Source organism: Pogoniulus pusillus, chromosome 15 (genome assembly GCF_015220805.1).
Source record: "Pogoniulus pusillus isolate bPogPus1 chromosome 15, bPogPus1.pri, whole genome shotgun sequence".
Lineage (NCBI taxonomy): Eukaryota > Metazoa > Chordata > Aves > Piciformes > Lybiidae > Pogoniulus > Pogoniulus pusillus.
Genome location: NC_087278.1, coordinates 23,939,879 through 23,961,599, shown reverse-complemented (window position 1 = coordinate 23,961,599; position 21,721 = coordinate 23,939,879). Strand labels below are relative to the sequence as shown.

Genomic DNA, 21,721 nt, shown 5'->3' with positions numbered 1-21,721 from the left:
GAATCTAAACTATGTTTCTTGGAAGTGAAAATTTGTAGTAAGAGGGAAGTGATTAAGCAGCAAGAGCTAAAAGGTAACTTTATAACCTAGAGAGTAGGGTCAAATGATCTACCCTCCCTTACTTTGCAGGGGTAAAAAAAGTCAATCTAACACCATGGGAAGCTGGTGAGGGATGAAAAAATCTTTCCTTCTGTGATGTGTCTGAACAGAAGGCAACTACATAAAAAGCAGGAATAAAAGTGAGATAGAATTATTTTTCTCCTGAGGAGATGCAGGATAAGCTTGAATCATTCTCAACTATGTCTGTCAAGAAAGAACTCTACAGGGTAAAAAGTGACCAAAAGAAAAGAAGAAAAAAAGAGATAATTTTATCCAAGAGGCTTTAATTGCAGCCATTTGAAGAAGAAACCAAGGTTTTTCAGAGCCATCTTGCAGCAACTGCCACCTTCAGCAGTTAACTATTGAACAAGTAGTGGTGGGGAAGTAATAACTGCAGAACTAAACACAATGCACCTACAACTACTGAAATGCCAGAAGATGTGATGGAAGCTTTTGTCACATCCCTCTCAACAGTAGAGGAAGGAAGGATAAAGGAGTGGCTCTGGTTTGGATCAAATTAAGGGGACTTGCATTATATCACCATACAAAAAGAGATTTGTTACCTGTCTGGCTGAAGTTACATATGTGTACATATATACAATGTGTCTGAGAGAGAACATGAAAAGATCCAGATCAACACTCAGAGTTCCAGTGATGTCTTTCCTGACCCATTCCTTGGGTCTTTGGTGACGGCCACGCATCTGGCAGTGTGTTCTGGTCCTTTTCATTCCCTCCCAAAATGGGTGTTGTTTTGTGGGTTAGTCATGGGAAACATTGCCTACGAGTCTGTGCATGCACAAGGTGGGGAAGGGCAGCATTACCCTTTCCACCAGTTGAGTCAGGGGTTGCAGAGACCTTCTACTTTATTATCCTTTTCACCGTGTGCAGCAAACTTCCTTATCTCAGTGGAACATACGCAAACTTGGCAGGAGGACACCATCCACTGTATTCCAAGCCCTCCTGAGTTGACATATGTTGTTTCCTGTCTTAACCACAACCACATTTGTCCTAACTGTGAGGCTAAAGCCTTACACACATTAGGTCCAGAGTCTGACAAGTCTATAAACACAAGAAAGTACTCAGAAAACCACGGTGTTTATGAAGTAGGAGGTTTGGGAGCACAGATGTTAATTGGTGTTTTATGACCATGTACAGATGGAAGTGAAGGGAAGACTCACAATTAATCTTCAGAACAGTGTGTGAATATTCCACAGTTCTCACACAACAATTTGCAATAATGACAGTATCAAAACAATTCAGAACATGAAGCACTGAGTGTACACATGAGGCTTCCCCTGCTTCATCCAGTTCCTGTAAACATTTGTTGGTAACAACTACTAGAGGGTTTTTGATGCACGGTGAATCATAGAGTTCTGCCAGTAACAAACATTCAAGAGAGTAGACTCAGGCTCTGACAGTGAAGGATTTCACAGAATCATAGAATCAACCAGGTTGGAAGAGACCTCCAAGATCATCCAGGCCAACCTATCACCCAGCCCAGATTTTCTTTCCTTGAGATCTAGTAGTTACTACTGTTCCCAGTGGGACCAACTTGCAATATGGTTGTTCCAATCAACTTCTCGTAGCAGAATTACATTACTTTTGGTGTGATAAAGGAAATAGCCAAATTAAGAGAACTACTTGTAGGCTACCCGCCTGAAGTGTCCAGAAGCACAAATAAGTGTAAATCAAATCTAAACCTAACAATAAATCAAACCCCAAGTGAGCTAATCATGAGCAAGGTGTTATTTAGCCAATCCAACAGCTAAGGGCATGGAAGAATACCAGTATAACCAAAAATGGTTGAAAAACAACTCCAGAAATCCTCTGACTGTGCACTAGGATTTAATGTGACTTACATTCAACTTTCAGCTTGAAAATATAGTGTTAATTCACTACAGGCCTGTACAGATTTTTAAGCATATACCACTAAGTTACACATTCAGAAGAGGCTGCATACATGTTTAGGGACAGTGTATGTTGAATTTGGCTGCAGCATGACAACTCCAAGGTTATATCAACAAGGGGGAAAAAGACAACCCTGTCAGTGAGGCTAGCAGTAGCACAAGCAGATGGTTTTTAAGTGTCCTTTGCTGTTACAGATTTTAGCTATCTTTCACCTTTACCTGCTTTACATTATCTTAATTTACTATTTTCATTCTGCATTGAAAGGAAAGTGGCATCTGACATAAGTCTGGTGCCCATCACTGCACTATGTTACAGTTAACATGACTTAGCTTGTTTGGGCTGGCAAGGGGAAAGTTTTAAGGGGAGCAGCCTGGTCATACCTATGAGGAGGTTGTCAGGACAACATTCAGGCTCTTCCAGTGGGACAGCTTTTAAGTTGAACAAAATAGGGTCAAATGGTATCAAAGGAAAACTTTGCACCATGAATGTCCCCAAGCAGTGGAATGAGTTGCCTCAAAAAGCTGCAAAAGCTCTGTCATCTAGACTCAGGTGGATAAAGCCCCGACTAAGCTGATCTGAACTGGCTCTACTTTGGACAGGAAGTTAGGGTAGAGACCTCCTAAGTCCCCTTCCAATTTGAGTTTGCTTACAATTCTACTTACTTTTTTTGGCCACCCTTCCTGAAACTATGTCTGCCAGCCTGGTCCTTGTGCTTTATTTACTTGACCCAATTGCTGAGTGTATCATTGCTGCTGCCTACTTGGCTAGGTGGATCAATATGAAAAATAGCAGAAAACAAATGTATTGCCAACTCACATCCACAAGTTCAAAGGAGTGATGGGCCCTGATACCAGAGATTCCACATGGAAAAACAATAAACTACTCTTTGGTAAAATAAAAAAGAGAATAAATCATGGTCAATTAGGATCGTAGGCTTCTATCTGGTCCAGGGATTTGCTGCAGTTACAGCCTTCAGATCCCAATCACTAATGTAACAAACCCAATTTCTCTTTGCAGGAATGGTTTGTATTGGTGCAGTTATACCCATGGGTATGATAGGAACACATTCATTACTGGGCTGAGCAATAGCACTGCTTACAACAAGAACTGGGGGATTACAGTATCATCAGGGTTAGAAGAGACCTTACAGATCATCAAGTCCAGGATTGAGGCATTGGAGTTTGACAATTAGGCTTGATCAAGGTTTCTAAATGGATTTGCACTTCAATAAACCATATAATGAACAGAAGGACAGAAATTATTGTCAGACATCACAATATCCTTTAATATTATGGGATGCAACATATGTTAGTATCTTCCATGCCATTTGACCTGAACCTTAAATAGATTAGAAGAAGACTGGTTTATGTTTGCAACATTTAAAATGGGTGTGGTTATAAAAATGATAAAGTAAGCATATTCCTTATGGTTGCCTAAACTCCTGGGCTTCTAAGTGTCATCAGATACATGCAAGAGCACCTTAGCTAAACCCTGCTACTTCCAGATTCAGACTATCAACACTGTGTGCCACCTGCCTTGTATAATGCTAATATTGGTAGCATTTAACAAAGTTTAACATAGAAATTGTGAAAGTCTCACTAGTGGTTATGCTGTTTCAGGAAAGCCAATGACCATGACTTGTAATTGTGATGAGACCACTGCTTCATCACTAATATACTGATTCTACACTTCCAAACTTCTTTTTTCTTTCATGTAACTACAGCTGAATGATATATCAGTAATTGGCATTTTCAGCTTCTGGAGGCCACTAGAGATACAATAAGATGCATACAGCAAAATACATACTCTGCTAACTCTACCATTGCGAGATTCATGTACTCAGACACTAAGTTTGGTACTACCACACTGAAGGCTATGCTTATAAGGACCAGTGTTTTGTTCCCTAAACAGACTTCCATGCAGGAACATACCAGTATTTGCCCATACATGAGACTCTTTGATTGATTATAGCTCTCCTGAAATTTGTTAAGTCACCATAACAATTTGAAAGCAAGTTTATATTTACATGTTTGCAGACTCTACTTTTGGATGTGTAAAAAAATCATCAAATATTTGATGGTAAACCCTTCAGAATTCTGTGGCATCAAAAGGTTTTCTTACAGGTCTAGCAAAAGTAGATGTGAAAGGAGATTGTTTGCTACTACTTAAGATACAATCACATTGCTGTTAATGTCATCACCATTCACCACATCTCCCTGTTGACTTTTGTCAGATGAAAGTCTCAATTTCACAGGTACTTCTGCATGCAATTACCTAGTCAGACTACAAAGTCAGAACACAGACTTACTTAAACTGGATTTGTATAAGTAGCTAAGATGCTAAAAAATGCTAAGTATCAGTCAAGTCTAATAGTTCAGGGATAATGAGCAATGAGAGTGTAGTATAAATCGTAGCATAACTTTCCTCTTAATGAAGTATCATCAGCAACGCAAAGCCAGGCAGGGCCTCAAGTAAAGACAGCGGGGAAGCTCAAACTTACAAGCAACGACTGGAATGGGCAGAGACCTCTGGTGGGCACACAGGGCGAAGCAATCTGATGGTACAGAAGTCACCACCTCTTTCTCCAAGATGAACATGCTTGTTTTCTGCAAGAGCTCGCCAATCTGTAAACTTTACACTCATCTGTACACGGTAAATAGTCAGTAAACAGTCCATGTCACTTGCTTGATCTTGTTTGATATGACTAGCTGCTCTAAAACATCTCGGGAACGATCTGCAAAAACACCAAGGAATTTCTTGTTATTCATTCAGAAGTATTTAGAAATTAGATAAACCCCAAAATAATCCTATTCTGTATCTGTATTTCTGCTTATCTTGCTATTACAGCATCACACTTCAGATACACTTGTAGTAATTCAAACCTACTCAGTTCTTTCTCCAAGCATTTAACTGTAAAGTATCACCAAGCAACTGAACTTAAAAACCCCTTACTATTCACCAACCAAGTTGATTATGCTAAATGCCTGTCCCAGTTTTTCAGAGTTCCACCCTCCATGGCCTTTAGGGCAGTTTTCAGCAAACCATGGTAGCATTCAGTATTTCCTGAAGCTGGTGCATAGTAGGGCATGTGGTAGATCCACTCAGTACTGTGCTCTTTGGCCTGTTTTTTCACAAGACTGTTCTTGACATGTGTTCTGTTGTCTGATTTGATTCTCTCTGGAGTTCCATGTCTCCACGTGATTTGTCTTTCCAGACCAAGAATGGTGTTATGTACATGCTCAAACCAGCACATCCAGGCTAAACACCCCCAGCTCCCTCAGCCTCTCCTTACAGGGCTGTGCTCCAGCTCCCTCACCAGCTTTGTCGCCCTTCTCTGAACACATTCCAGTACCTCAACATCACCATGAGGGTGGTGAGAGCCTGGAATGGGTTGCCCAGGGAGGTGGTTGAGGCCCTGTCCCTGGAGGTGTTAAAGGCCAGGCTGGTCAGGGCTCTGGCCAGCCTGATCTAGGGTAGGGTGTCCCTGCCCATGGCAGCGGGGTTGGAACTAGCTGATCCTTGTGGTCCCTTCCAATCCTGACTGATTCTATGATTCTATGAACCCAAGATCTAACACTTCAGTTGCTTTTTGTCTGTCTGAACAGTTCCACTGTTTCTTGAATAGATGCTGTTTCATACTTTTGGAACAGAGTAGGTTTTAAGATGCTAACATGTCTTTCTGAAGTCTTATCATCAAGTTTCAGACTTCATCAGCACATTGGGGAGGGGGGAGGAAGGAAATTTAAAAACAAACAAACAAATCAGGTTCCAAACAAAGAAAAAACTTTCTCTGAAGGATGCCACCTTTCAAAGCAAACTCTTGCTTTGAAAATCTCAGTGTATGGTTACTTTACCTATTATTACTAAAGATCATGCACAAAGTACAGTATTCTTTTCCAGCAAGCAAGATGATGCTGTTTAGAAATAATGACCCTTCATAGTCCCTGCATGATTTGACTCACCTGTCATCAATGGGCATCCATGGAACAGAAAAATGTGTATCTTTGGACAGGAAGTAAGGACTGCTTCCACAGCAATGTCGGTCAGATTCACACAGCGCACCATGTGGATCTCCTGTTATGAAAACAGTAGTAGCAAAAGCCTGTCATAGTTTCAGAGGCAGAGCTTACCTTTGCCCAATCCTTTTCAGAGGCAAAGGCTCACCATTCTATTCTTCCATCTATCACCTGCAATACTGCTGACTAGAAGAGTCACATCAAAACCAAGAAATATCTTGTTCAACTAATAAAGAACAACTGCTTGACCACCAGGAACAATGGTTTGACCACAGTCCCAAACACACACTCTGCACAATCATAGATAACAAGGTGTAAATATTGCTCTGATTTCATAGAATCAACCAGGTTGCAAGAGACCTCCAAGATCATCCAGTCCAACCTAGCACCCAGCCCTAGCCAGTCAACTAGACCATGGCACTAAGTGCCTCATCTACTCTTTTCTTGAACACCTCCAGGGAACGGTGACTCCAACACCTCCCTGGGCAGCCAGCATTTCAGATCTTATTTGAAGAGGACTGAGAGTTGGACACTGAAGAGCCAAGACAGATCAGTGGTTTTGTCCCCCTCACCCCTACCCACCAGAAAGAGTACTTTTCTGCTAATTTTGTAACCTTTGCTATGCCAAGAGCTTCCCCAAGAGACCAAGTTTGTGACTGCAGTTGCATTTCAGAGCTATAGAGCTTAGGGCACAGCCATCTTAAAGAATCTGTGCATGTTGCATATGAATCGATGGTTCTATTCATGCACCTGATTGCTGCTTCTGAATGCAGTCAGACCTACAGCAGACAGGCTGCTCCTGTGTCTGGTGTTGAGCCCATAGTCACGGCAGTAACTGACCTACCTATTAAGCGAGATGTCCAGCCACTCCTAGCCCCTCTGACCCCTGCGGACCAGCTGAAATGCAAGGGGATTCATCTCTTACCAAATATATCCTTCTCTAAATGTTAAATGTAACAAATATAGGATTTGGGAAAATACACCTTGAGAATCTTGAGCAAAAAAGAAGAAAAAGCCAAGACTGTTTTATTGTGAAAGTCTTTTTCCAAATAATAAACTCCAAAGCTGTTCAAAGAATGCAGAAATTAAAGTGATCTTCTGTTATAAATGCAACTTTGAACAGAATAATGACAAAGAAAACAAGAACTACATTCACAGAAACAAGATCTTAAAAAGCTGATACTTTTAGATCCATGTAATAAGTGAAATGTAGAATCTGTGAATGCCCCTGAATCAAGTCAAAAGATGCATGAATCTACCTGCTAATTACAGCTTGAGAACTTTAAGTCCTTAGTTTTTTTTCCACCAAGTACCTGATATTAGCTCACTTGCTATAAATTTGCACTTTGATGACATGACACAGAGGTATGAGGACTATAACACAAACAAGTGCTCTATTACTGCACAGACTCTCAAAAAAAAGGCCCCCCAAAATAAAAGCAAACACACTTAAATACACAGCTTTTAGGAAAGCAGAAACAAATATTGAGCACATGAAAATGAATAAGCAAACCTCACACTACTATTCAGATATTTTCGAGCTGCTTTTAGCATAGATAAAAAAAAAAAGTCATTGTTATGGTCTGAAAAATACTCATTTCATCTCGTACCAGAGGGCATAGAAAGACTAAACACACTGTTCAAAGTAGACAAAATCAGCTGAAGAAAAAAACTAACAGAAGTCTAACTGTTCACTCCCCAAACAGTACAATAACTGTTCTGTTTTTCTCCAGCCTATTCATACTGTCAGTTGACTCAAATTTGGTATTTTGTTCAGAGGTGGTTTTTTTAAATTAAATATGATAAGCTAGTGAAAGTATTACTTTTTTCCCATTTCAGTTTATAGATTGATAACTTGGAATCAGAACCAGCCTCTATGAAAGTACACATGCAAGTAAATAATGTAGATAATTTATTTTAAGAGGAATGAGATACCTCTTCTCCATCACTGGCTCAGTGCTCATCTGATGCAAAGATAACTTAGAATCATAGAATCAGTCAGGAGTGGAAGGGACCACAAGGATCATCTAATTCCAACCCCCCTGCCATGGGCAGGGACACCCTACCCTAGATCAGGCTGGCCAGAGCGCCATCCAGCCTGGCCTTTAACACCTCTTAGGACAGGGCCTCAACCACCTCCCTGGGCAACCCATTCCAGGCTCTCACCCCTCTCATGCTGAAGAACTTTCTCATCATGTCCAGTCTGAACCTACCCATCTCCAGCTTTGCTCCATTCCCCCTAGTCCTGTCACTCTCTCAGAGCCTAAAAAGTGCCTCCCCAGCTTTTTTTGTAGACCCCCTTCAGATCCTAAAAGAACACAATAAGGTCACTTCATTCACAGCTGCCCTCATAAGTTAAGAGATTTATCTACAGAGAGGTGTTTCTCAAGGTAATTTCTTAAACCCATGAAATTATTCACATTACAAATCCTACTTGTGTTCAACAGAATCAGAAGAAACTCCAAAGAAATCAAGAGAAAAAAATAAGCATTCATTTGCATTTATTGGCCAGATGAGCCAGCAGTGTGCACAGGTGGCCAAGAGAGCCAATGGCATCCTGGCCTGTATCAGGAACAGTGTGGCCAGTAGGACAAGGGAGGTTATTCTTCCCCTGTACTCAGCACTGGTCAGGCCACACCTTAAGTACTGTGTCCAGTTCTGGGCCCCTCAATTCAAGAAAGATGTTGAGGTGCTGGAACATGTCCAGAGAAGGGCAACAAAGCTGGTGAGGGGCCTGGAGCACAAATCCTATGAGGAGAGGTTGAGGGAGCTGGGCCTGTTTAGCCTGGAGAAGAGGAGGGTCAGGGGTGACCTTATTGCTGTCTACAACTACCTGAAGGGGCATTGTAGCCAGGTGGGGGGTGGCCTCTTCTCCCAGGCAACCAGCAATAGAACAAGGGGACACAGTCTCAAGTTGTGCCAGGGGAGGTACAGGCTGGATGTTAGGAAGAAGTTCTTCACAGAGAGAGTGATTTCCCATTGGAATGGGCTGCCCAGGGAGGTGGTGGAGGCACCGTCCCTGGGGGTCTTCAAGAAAAGACTGGATGAGGCACTTAGTGCCATGGTCTGGTTGATTGGTTAGGGCTGGGTGCTAGGTTGGACTGGATGATCTTGGAGGTCTCTTCCAACCTGGTTGATTCTATGATTCTATGATTGTATAGCTTTCTAAAGCATTGTGAGTGAACACATTCAACAGAACAAAACTCATTTCAAAAAGACTGAGGTTCTGAAAAAGCTGGTCTGGGGCACTGCTACAGAGAGACAGAAAATATACAACCCATAGCCACAGTCAGGGTAAGTGTGCACACAAGCAAAAGTTAGTTTAAGAAAAAACATCCCTCAGAAGTACTACTATGACAGTAATTTAGCAACACAGGTATTTACTTTCACTCACTTCTTTGTTATTAGGTTAATTAAGTTACCTTTAAATTCTTTGAACATGTTCCACTCACTAGTGCTACAACGCCATCATCTGTCACCTGGAGGAAAAAAAACACATTGGTATTTACACAATGGTTACAAGCCAAATTTTTTCAAACACATCTATTTGGGAGGGGGAGAGAAATGCTACTTTATTCACTCCCTGCAGTCACTGAACACAGTTTACATTATTGTAAAAGGTAAACTCTCTTGGGGGAGTGGTCTTGACCCTGACCCCAGGTCCTCTTGGCCCTGACCCCAGGTCCTCCTGACCTCTCCCCCCTGGGGGTGGGTCTGAACACTACCAGGTGTGGTGGTGAGCCCACTCCCATTTCCTGTCTAGCCCCCCTATAAAAAACAGAACTGCTTGCTTTGCTCTCTCTCTTTCTCATGGCCATAACCCATGAGGCAGTCAAACCATTGCCATCAAACTGGTTGTATTTACATATTTTGTATCAGGTTTTTCCTTCCCTATATCTTTTGTAACTTCTCTACCTCAAATACCTTCTTTAAACTTCCAAATTGAAATGAGACTATTTATTTGGGTGTACTTTACCTTATACTCTCTACATCTAACTCCTTTTCTTTGGGAAAAGGAGGGAAGAGGTAAAGGCATCCTATAACTTGTTATTGGTTCTATTAACTATATTTGAGCCTCTGGGAAATTTAAACTAGAACCTAGACAATTATAATATTTTCTACCTAAGCTGTTAGATAAAATTATGCAACTACATTTTTTTTTTCAGTTAATTAAACACTCTGTTTTTTTACTCCCATGTGAACCAGCCTGGCTTTTCTGTCAGGATGTTCCCAACTGCATAGCCACCATTTCTGCAGCTTCCTTATGTCATTTAGTAGTGTGTATGCTATTATGGTCAGAATGTGGCACTTATAAATGAAAAGGTTTAAATGCAGCCCATGGCCCAGACAGGGAGTGACTCCCTTATCTATGTTTGGATTCTTGCTCTTATACCTCTCAGCAAGCTTACAAGTGAAGTAGACATCACCACTGTTTCCCTTTCACCACCTGTAATCTACTTCTTCTCACCAAAACATTCTAGCTAGCCTCAAACTAGCACAACTTGTCATTTACTTTCGTCCATCAGAGTGCTGGGTAATTTTTTATTGGCATAAATCTTCATTTTCAGTAGCTACTCTTTGTGGATACCTCCATGATACCACCATACATTTGCACTAAACGTGTTACCAAAGTGATTGGCTACAAGCAGCCACAAAGCAATGACTGCCCGTAAGAGACAGCAGACAAAAGACATTCCTTTCTTTAGAAGGGCAAGAAAGGCAACTTTCTTAATTTGCTTCCAGGAATGAAATTCATTACACTTCCTCCCACGTTCAAAAGCTGGACTGGTTATCAGATCCACCACACAGTTTTCTTCATAGAGCTTATATTACATGGCAGCAACAAGGGGGCACAGTCTCAAGTTGTGCCAGGGCAGGTACAGGCTGTATGTTAGGAGGAAGTTCTTGCCAGAGAGAGTGATTGGCATTGGAATGGGCTACCCAGGGAGGTGGTGGAGTCACCATCCCTGGAGGTGTTCAAGAAAAGACTGGATGAGGCACTTAGTGCCATGGTCTGGTTGATTGGCTAGGGCTGTGTTATAGGGTGGACTGGCTGATCTTGGAGGTCTCTTCCAACCTGGTAGACTCTATGATTCTAATCTGTCCCACATCTTCCACAAACTGCTTCAGTCTGCACAGTCCTTTCAGGCAACATTCTTCCCCCAGTTCTTTGCCATCCAGTGAGCCAATGAACATTAAAGAGGATATGTTTCGACTTTATCACCAGAGCCTTAAAAAATAAACAAACTAAAGTCACCTGGCCAGCTGCCACCGTAGTTACCTGAGTAGATGAAAAGTCCACACTGTGAAGAAATTTGCAGTTTTCCCCTAGTGCCTGCAGAGATGCATCCATGATGCCTGAACAGCCTCCCAAGCTCACTATTTCTAGAAACTGACAGTTGAGTGCAAGAGCAAGAACTCCGCTGTCGGTTATATCACAGCACCTTTTAAAAGACGCTTCACGCAAGTAAGGACAGGATAAGGCCAGAGCTATGACACCTGTCAAAGAAACAAAGCCATTACAAAAAGTACTCATTTTTTAACATAACCACCAGTCTGAATCCAATATGCTCTCCCTCAGTCATCAATTGTTCAACTTTCATTTCATGCCTTGACAACAAGACCCTGTATAAAAAGAAAATGCTGTGCTCTCTTTAATTCAAGGATGAGAAAAACAAACTTACAGTGAACAGTGATAGAGTTGATTAAAACTTCTAAATGCTTGATTCCAATCCATACTGCAGAAGAATACTTGAGGGATGTTATATACATGAGGTATTATCTGAGTGAGTGCATGAAAAAGTGCCAATGACTTAAGTAAAGAGGTAAGTGTATCACTATACACTGGTAAAACAATATAAACCAAGACTGTACAGTATACATTAGCTCAGACAGGGGGTTGGACTCAGTGATCTTCAGAGGTCCCCTCCACCCTTACCATTACATGGTTCTATGGCTATTTGGCCTCAAGTAGTAATGATGGAGCAAAGGACTACATGTAATCAAAAGACAAATCAAAACTTGTAGGAAATAAACCTCAGCAAGTTGAATTATTTTAAGCTAATAGCTCCTTCATACAACTTGAAACTGGAGGTTAAAAGTAATACCTGAAATTGTGAAGCAATTCAAGTCTTTAAAGCAAGTAAAGTCTTTTAAGTCAAAGAAGATGCTATAAGCTTATTTATTATCAAGCACATTTAATTGGAAGAGGGTAAAAAATTACTTTAGGAAATCACAGGCTTTGCACTTCAACACTAGTGGTACTGGTGAGGCTCTGAAACAAGTTTTGAAGAAGGAATAATTAAGATAAAATGGAAAATATGATCAAATGTAGCATAGTTTTACCAGAAACCTAGCATGAGTGTAACCTGATAGCTCTCTCTCAGAAGACAACCAGTGCTCTTGGTCTATAATTTACACCACTGAAGAGACTTTTAATTAGTATTGGTGTGGCACTGGGGATTTTTTAAAAGCAATCTTTAGCCCAAGTATTTTTTGCAATTTACTCCCATCTAATAAGAAAAATAAAGCAGAAATAAGATCCCAGTTATCTACACGAAGATAACATACCTTCTGAAGTGATTCCTAATCTGTTTTCTTTGCAAGAATTTAAGTTGATTTTTTTCAGCTGTTTGCAGTTATAAAGCTGCAGTAATGCATTATCTGAAATATCACAGTCTCGGAGGTCTAGAGACTCAACAGCTGGATGCAACACCTGTAACAAAAACCTACCATTTCAGTCAAACTCTGCTGTGCCACAGAACATATATAGTTTTAGCTAAAATACTTGCAAATGGTAGACATCACATAGAACTCAACAAAAATATACATTAGAGGATGGAGTTGCCAGTCCTAGGAACTAAAAACTCTGAAGAAAATACAGTATATTTGTCACAACAGCACAATGGTTCAGCCCCTACAGCATGAACACTCAACTTCTGTGATCACATCTAGAGTAGGAGGGGACTAACACTACTATTTTGAAGGTACCTTTGCTAACACTAGTGCTTCTGCCAACACAGATAAGGTAGAAGGATTATATCAAGGATAATGCCCTCAAACATACTCAACTTTCATGGCAGAAATTGTAAGTGTGAAAAAGTACTGACAGTGATCAAAACTTAAAGCTCCTGAACACATAAGGGTAATATTTGAAAGGTATTTTACCCCAGAGTATTTTTTCTCACCTAACACACACTCTTTTTCTTATAAACAAGGATTCTCATTACTGTACCTTGAGGAGGTACCAAATCCTCATTAAACAAGGCTCTTTCACTCCCACAAGGCCACAGGTTGGAGTTTTTGTGAAATATTCCCAGAAAGGACTTAGAAATGTAGACCTAAAGCAAAGGAAGGCCTCAGATTTTAGCAGCAATGGCCATATACTTTATTTCTGTTTTAATTTTCAATGATTCTCACTACTCCTTAATAAATATAGTTTATAACTCCCTCTTGTGCAAAAAAAACTGTGGTTTTGCTGAGCTGTTTTTCAGACTAAGAGGGAAAGAGTAGATGATGGTTTCACATCACATTATATTACTCTCTTCAGCTTTTTTATTCCCTCCCTTAACACACAAGGATAAAAGCTTAATGGTAAACTTCCATGCACAAGCAAAGCTAACCACAGAGCTAGCAGCTTGTTAAAGACACATTTCTTTCTCAGGTTCAACATTTTAACAGGTACAATAAAAATATTACAAGTAATAATGGTTTTCTTCTGGATTGCAAATATATAAGATGCTAAAAGCCATAATGACAAAGTCAAATTAGCCTTTAAAAAAAGTAAAAGCTTCTGGGAGATTATAATCACCACCTTCCTCAAAATGAATGGCAGACCTTGGACAACTTTGACAGCTTTTTCTTCCCAAATGCTAGAAGCCTTCAATATGTCTCTTTATGCCACAAAACCTAACACCTATCCCACAGTACACTTTTGAGCACTTTTGAGAACACTCAGCTCTTATTTGACTGATATCTGAGGAACCCAAAACCCCCAAATGCATGGATGACAGCTAAATACCAGATGAGCATTAACAGTTATTCAAGATGCCTTTCCTGACTGTTGGATTTCTTTCAGAAGTCCACACTAAGACACAATAAAATTGAACAAACTGCTGGTTTTGAGACTGCCTGAGTCTTTTTGAGAAAATTAACTATTAGATGCAAGAAAGTCTAAATAAGAAGGAAAAGACTGCAACTTAAAATCTCTAGTTTATTTCCAGTCTAAAAACCTACTAATAGGTTTTGTGCATGTATACACACACAATCATATGGTTTTAATTATATCCATTTCTTAGGATGCTTAGAAAGTACTTAACAGATACCCTGAATGTTTTCTCAACTCATATTTTCCAGAATAAGATTCTTATTTCTATTCAAAGATGTATTTTGTACAGTTGGAAAAAAAAAGCATACTAATGATGAAGTTTGCTGTTAGTAATTTTTCCACAGTACTTCTAGCTCTGGCTCCACTTTGTGAGAAACCAATACTGTTTGCCTCTTCTGAGTCACAGGACAAAGCAGGAACGAACAGGGAGTCACTCATTTTCTGGTTTACTAAGACCAACCTTCAGCTTGCCCCAATTCTCATGCCCTGCTTTGAGGTTTAAAAGATGACAGTAGACAGATACCACAACAGGCCCCTGAATTTACAGATAATGAAAAGTCATTAACTGGTTTAATTTTGAAACACTGAAAACACCTCTGTGAGCAAAATGGATCAGAGAATTTGAATTTTCTATGTATTTCAAAGAATCAAGACTGAATGCTTAATGTCAATAGAAAATAACATTACTAAATTATGCCCTAGTAAATTAAGGAATGGAGTTAAGGTTTGCTTGACAGAACTAGGCCACTCTTAGCATAAGTATGAGCTAGCATAATTCTTGTTTTTTAACTTGTCAGAGGCTTACCCCACGGCAGGAGTATGACACCCAGCAAAACAGCTGCCTTTAGGTGTGTATGCTTTGCTATCTAGAAAAGCATAGAATGAGCTAGAATAGACAAAATAGAGCACTGCAGTAATGTAACCAGACTACTTGCTTATTTGGGATGAACCACAGAATGGAGTGCTTCAGAAAAATGCTATATAAGCTGACTGAAATTTTGTCTCAGTGGAGATGCAATTTGGTAGAGTGTGGACCCTACACTTTCCCCACTAGATAGCTTACAGTCCATCTGTGAGTCAATTCCTCTGAATCATTAGCTTCTTGAAACATACTACATTCAGGAATAGGAACTGGTTTATATAAGTTTAGTTTCCTGTACTGAAAAGGGGTAATATACATCAGGTGATTACACAGAAGTCAATTACCACTGAAGGGAGAACATTTTTAATTTACTTGATTCTACAAACAAAACCTTATTACTATGAATACTGTTAAAATTACAAAGTTTAAGAAAAACCCTGTTAAAAACAGAGACAGAGTAAGCATGTCTGAATTTATTGTTTCATGCAAACAGTTTCAGTTTAGTTTATCTCTCTGTATTAACTCTTACAAGCAGTATAGTCTTGAGTGGATTCTTACCTCACTGATATTTGAATCTGTTATTTGTCCTTGCCTACTCATTAAACTAATCAGTTTATCCTTTATGTTGGGTGGCAACGATTTAATATCTGCAGCATATCTGGAAAGGTTCTTTGTCAAACTTCGAAGGCACCTGAAATAAAGAAAGTTTACAGTACAGTCAAAAGAAGGTATTACACTTTAAAACTACAACAATCAAGCCTTAAAATGTCATCTTCTGCACCCAGCTATGCTGCCTCGAAACCTTACTAGTTCCATCTGTTCCATGGTGGAACCAATTCAGTTGTTGCTCTTCTGAGTCAATTAACTGATCTTGCTGTGTGTTACCCAACCAGCTGTAGACAACAATTGTAGCCTAATTCACTGCACTCACTGATCCAGATCACAATATTAATTTGCTGATAGTATATTCACAGGATCACAGGATGATGGGGGTTGGAAAGGACCTCCATAAATCATCAAGTCCAACCCCCCCTGCCAGATAAGGACCATGAAATCTAGCTCAGGTCATACAGGAATGCATCCCATGGAGAACCTGCTGAAAGACCTCATGCTTTGAATATATATGTATTTAATTTGTATTTGTTTGTCATTTTTATTTCTTAGTTTTCCTCTTTATTCCCTAATTTTTTCCTCTTTGGCAGGTGTGGCTTGCTCTTCTTCAGCCAACATAGTGAGCTGGTGAAGATGTCTGGTTTTTACTCCAAGCAGAATTGACAAAGTGTTGGTCATGAGAGGGCTGGTTTCAATGTAAACACTACAATCCAGTTTTCTGCTTGTTTTTTTGTTGTTGTAGGGTGGTTTTATTGTTTTTTGTTGTTTGGGGATTTTTTTTAATCTCCCTTCTCCCCCATCCTTCTCCTTTCCTCTCCATCTTCTATTTTGCACCATCTTCCTTTTTTTTTTTCTTTCCATCTCCTTCCTTTTCTTTCCATATTCCTCCTTTCTCTCCATCTCCTTCCTTTCCCCCCATCTTCCTCTTTCCCCCTCCCCCCATTTTCCTCCTTTCCTCTCCATCTCCTTCCTTTTCCCCCCATCTTTCTCTTTTCATCTCCATCTGCCTCCTGGCAGCACCACCTCTCCTTTTCCACCATATCTGTCCCTTTTCCACACCACAACTTACTTTTCCCTTTTCCCCCCAAACCCAGAGCACCTGGGTTCTGTTAGAGTCTCCTCCCATCCCAGGTGTGACCACTTTGCCCTCCCTGCCCTCTCTCCTTTTTAACCAATTCCAGGAAAGGCAGAAGTTCTAAGCTGTGCCCAACTGGGCAGAGGGGTTGTTCTCCCATCATCACTGGTGAGTGCCCATGGTGGACACTGGGTGAATGGTGAAGGGGACAAAGGCTGAGGGGAGGCTGGTGGCTCCCTGATTTGGCAGGAATAGGCTTGATGGTTGCTCTAACATTATTCGTGGGTTCTGGCTGCACCTGAGAATCACCAAGGCTGGAAAGGATCTCCAAGATCATCAAGTCCAGTCTATAACCTAACACCATGACATCAGCTAAATCATGCTACAAAGTGCCACATACAATCCTTTCTTAAAGATCTCCAGGGATGGTGACTCCATCTGCCTGGGCAGTCTACTCCAGTGCCTAATCACCCCTTCTGTAAAGAAGTGCTTCCTAATACCCAACTAAAACCTTCCTTAACAGAGTTTCCGAACATGCTCCTTTGTCCTGTCACTCGTTACCTGGGAGAAGAGCTTGACACCCACCTGACTACAGCTTCCTTTTAGGTAGATGTGGAGAGTGTTAAAGTCCCCTTTAAGTCTCCTCCATGCTGAACAACGCCATCTCCTTCAGCTTCTCCTCACAAGACCTTCCCTCCAGTCCCCTCACCAGAATTACTACTAGCAGTCCACATGTCATTACACACCGCTCCAACCAAACCTAAAGTCCAAACAGAGGTTGAAAAGGCTAGTACTCATCCCTCACTTATCCTGCCAACCACTTCTCACTGTGCCTTTCTCAGGGTGGTTATGAAATTCACAGAACTGTCTGATATCTGACCTGAATGAAAATTCTCCTGAATAAAAGTTTGAAGTCAGAGAAATAATACTGCCAGAAGTGGCAGGGGGCAGCAGCAGCCTAAAGTTAAGGCGAAGTAAATTTAGCGTAGAGTCAGAACTCTGGATGGAGTCCCTATAGACAGCTTTTTTTTGCAACACAACCTCGTCAGGAATCAGGCATGAAACTACAGCAAATTTAACTCACAGCAACTGAAAACTCTACAGAGGACAAAATACTAAGGCTAATACTAATCTGTTACACAAGGAAAGACTTCCCATATGGAGTCACAATTCAAAAACCCTATAGAGTTAGCAGCGTAATAGAGATACTTGTAGCAGGTCACTGCAGAAGACACTGCAACCAGGAAACAGCAATTTAAAGCAGAATCCAGGCAGAGTTTAACCACAAGCCTTGGCTGCAGAGACAAGTCCATTAGCACGAGTGACCACTAGATAATCAGTGCACACACTTTTAACTCCTACTTCTGGAGATGTGTAACAATGCAGTGCCTTCACTGTACCTTGGTGACTGCTGACTGACACTAATAAAGCCTGTGCATAGCTCCAGCTCAGTATATTTACAAGTAGATTACAACATCCACAGTCTTGTCTTGAGGTTAAGCAGCATGTAACATGCCTTTATTTGACTGCAGAAATGAAGAACAGTTGTTCTCTTCACAAAAAAATCTTCAAAGCTCTGAAGAGCACAATGAGTGTGAACCTTGTCACAAACAGGATCTGTGCAGCAATATGAAAGGGCTTTGCTGTGATAGCTGGGGTCCTCAGCCTCAAAAGGGACACAAGATTGTTACTGGTTTTCCTACTACTGCTATTCCTTATGCAATAAACTGAGAGCCCAAACCTTTCCTACTGAGATCTGAAATGCACCTCCCCGGTGCAAACCAGCATCCTACAGCTTTAGCTAAGCCAGGTCAAATAGACTTTCTGAGCCTTCTGTGGGGCTGTGTTCACCTGCTGTGTGGCTGTCCCCTGTTCTATGTTCAATGCCAGTTATGCATGCAGACCTTTGTCATACAAGGCCACATCCTTCAGCTGTAATAGGTAATTGTAATTGTTTAATCAAGAAACATTTTAATAGAGTGTTAAGTATGCCTAGCCGCAAACAGCAGTGTAGGTACAGCTGTTGCAAATCAGGAAATATGCCTAACTGCAGAGGTCATGCTATCTATGGTAATGTGCAAAGAATAAGCTAGCTAATTGCTAAAAATTTCAAGGACTAAGCTTTAGGTACATCCTTAATTTTGAGATAAGAGAGAACATGTCACATGTGGGACTCGGGACATTAATCAGTCATATTCCAAGGACTAAGCTTTAGGTACATCCTTAATTTTGAGATAAGAGAGAACATGCCACATATGGGACTCGGGACATTAATCAGTCATATTTCAAGGACTAAGCTTTAGGTACATCCTTAATTTTGAGAAAACATGCCACATATGGGATTCGAGACGTTAACCAGCCAAAGGAAACCCATATTTGGAGACGGGTTAACCAGAGGACACCTGAGGAGGACTGCTTACTTCATCCTCAACGACCACCAGAAGGGAAGGAAGACCCTAACCCAAAAGAAGGAACATGGGCAGAAAGGATGGATTTATAGGCGGAACAAGGCAGACAATGTGGTATAAATATAGGCTGATTGAGAAACCTGACACGACAGTTGGCAGGAGCGGTGACTCCCCTGTCGTCCAGCGCTGCAACTTTGCTCATATTCTACTTGCTTAATATTATAAATAAATTTGTAATCTGGACACTTTGATTTTGAGTCATTCTCAATTTATAACAGAAATGAAGAACAGTTGTTCTCTTCTCAAAAAAATCTTCAAAGCTCTGAAGAGCACAATGAGTGTGAACCTTGTCACAAACAGGATCTGTGCAGCAATGTGAAAGGGCTTTGCTGTGATAGCTGGGATCCCCAGCCTCAAAAGGGACACAAGATTGTTACTGGTTTTCCTACTACTGCTATTCCTTATGCAATAAACTAAGAGCCCAAACCTTTCCTACTGAGATCCGAAATGCACCTCCCCGGTGCAAACCAGCATCCTACAGCTTTAGCTAAGCCAGGTCAAACAGACTTTCTGAGCCTTCTGTGGGGCTGTGTTCACCTGCTGAGTGGCTGTCCCCTGTTCTATGTTCAATGCCTGTTATGCATGCAGACCTTTGTCATACAAGGCCACATCCTTCAGCTACATCCCTAAAGGTTTATCTGTTGCATGTCACTTCGGCCAAGCGCTGCCGCTTCTCCAGTAGCTCCTGCTTAGCTCTGCCAAACCCTGTCCCCTGCCTTGGTGTCATTCCTAACCGCTGTCGCCCACTCGCGCCACGCCCACCACAGGCCTGCTAAACTCCGTCCCTCTGCCCTGTCACTCGGCCAGACCCTGCCCCCGGGCTGCAGCTGCCTCGGTGCAGCTGCCGTTACTGGAGGCCGCTGTTCCGCTGCGAGAGCAGCGCTCTGACCCGCCCTGAACCCGCCGGGAAAAGGGGCCGCTGGGCACAGGGTCTCGGGGCGGCACTCACAGGTCCAGGAGGAGCTGTGAAGGAGCGAGGAAATCCTTGTCGGGGCCGTCCCAGCGGCCGCTAAGGCGGCTCATGGCGGCGGCAGGGTCCGAGAACACAGCGCCAACACAGCGCCGCCCCAGCCCCGCGGCTCCGGGGAACGGAGCCAAAATGGCGGCGCCTCTCTCCCCCCAGTGGCATGATGGGAGATGTAGTCCTGCTCCCAGCCTGTCCAGGGGCCGCCTCAGGCATTGCAGCGGGAAGCGGTAGGAGCGTCTCACGAAACGGCCTCAGGTGTTGTGAGAGCCTTCAAATTGTGAGAAATATATATTTGAGCCGATCAGTTCGTGGCAGGAGGCCCAGGACAGGGAGGAAGGGGGGGTTTGAATGGAGCTGCACTCCTCCCTGCACAGCCATCACAAAAGCACACACTTGGCTTAAGATAACAGCAATAAATAATTAGAAGCTAGAAAGCTTGGTGGAGGAGGGAGGCAGGTGGAAGAGACAGCCTTTGTGCATGAGCAAACAGAGGACTAGTTTGGAGTTCACGGAGCGGACACTTGAGGAAGACCCCTTACTTCATCCCTGAAGACCACCAGAGGGACCACCGGATAAAAAGAGACATGCGTGGAAGAGACACCTCCCATTCTTAGAACTGATAAGCAAACCCCAACCTTTTCTTAGAATTAGTAATGAATATGTAATAGAATGGGGTATCAAAAGGGAACACTAAAAACAAAAGGCTGTGCGTTAGGGCAGAGCAGAGCCTCCCTGCGCACCCAGGCCTGTACATTGCCTGATTCCTGCGACTCTATTAAAGCCTTAACTTGCATGAACGCCAGTTTATGCCTGGTACTTATAACAATATCTCGCACAAAGGGACTGTCTCTCCACATTTTCAGCACTTAATATTTAGAACAGCGTGTCTGCCCTGGGAGATACCGGGGAGAAAAAATACGGGAAGCCTGGCCAAGGGGCAAAGTTGTTTTAGTGGCTGTTCCGCTCGTCGCTGCCGTCAGTAGAGCTGCACCGCAGCACCGGTTTAACCATCAGCCTGGGAGAAATAGATCTGTGATCCGATCAATTCACACACACAGTATCACAGTATCATCAGGGTTGGAAGAGACTTCACAGATCATCAAGTCCAACCCTTTACCACAGAGCTCAAGGCTACACCATGGCACCAAATGCCACGTCCAACCTTGCCTTGAACTGCCCCAGGGACGGCGACTCCACCACCTCCCCGGGCAGCCCATTCCAGTGTCCAATGACTCTCTCAGTGAAGAACTTTCTCCTCACCTCAAGCCTAAATCTCCCCTGGCACAGCCTGAGGCTGTGTCCTCTCGTTCTGGTGCTGGCCACCTGAGAGAAGAGAGCAACCTCCTCCTGGCCACAACCACCCCTCAGGTAGTTGTAGACAGCAACAAGGTCTCCCCTGAGCCTCCTCTTCTCCAGGCTAACCAATCCCAGCTCCCTCAGCCTCTCCTCATAGGGCTTGTGCTCAAGGCCTCTCCCCAGCCTCGTTGCCCTTCTCTGGACACGCTCAAGCATCTCAACGTGGCAAGAGGTCACAGACAGGGAGGAAGGGGGATTTTGAATGGAGCTGCATTCCTCCTTGCACCACCATAGTGTTATAAATTGAGAAT

General features: G+C 42.2%; 1 protein-coding gene across 1 annotated transcript; it reads right to left on the bottom strand.

The window, feature by feature from the left end:
• Positions 1-363: 363 nt before the first annotated feature.
• On the bottom strand, positions 364-20,232 carry AMN1 (antagonist of mitotic exit network 1 homolog). Its single transcript, XM_064155787.1, has 7 exons — positions 20,097-20,232; positions 15,551-15,683; positions 12,594-12,738; positions 11,305-11,522; positions 9,446-9,502; positions 5,970-6,081; positions 364-4,741 (listed from the first exon to the last, which is right to left on the bottom strand). Exons 1-7 carry the CDS (start codon positions 20,168-20,170, stop codon positions 4,668-4,670), a joined length of 813 nt encoding a protein of 270 aa, XP_064011857.1. The 5' UTR covers positions 20,171-20,232; the 3' UTR covers positions 364-4,667.
• Positions 20,233-21,721: the final 1,489 nt, after the last annotated feature.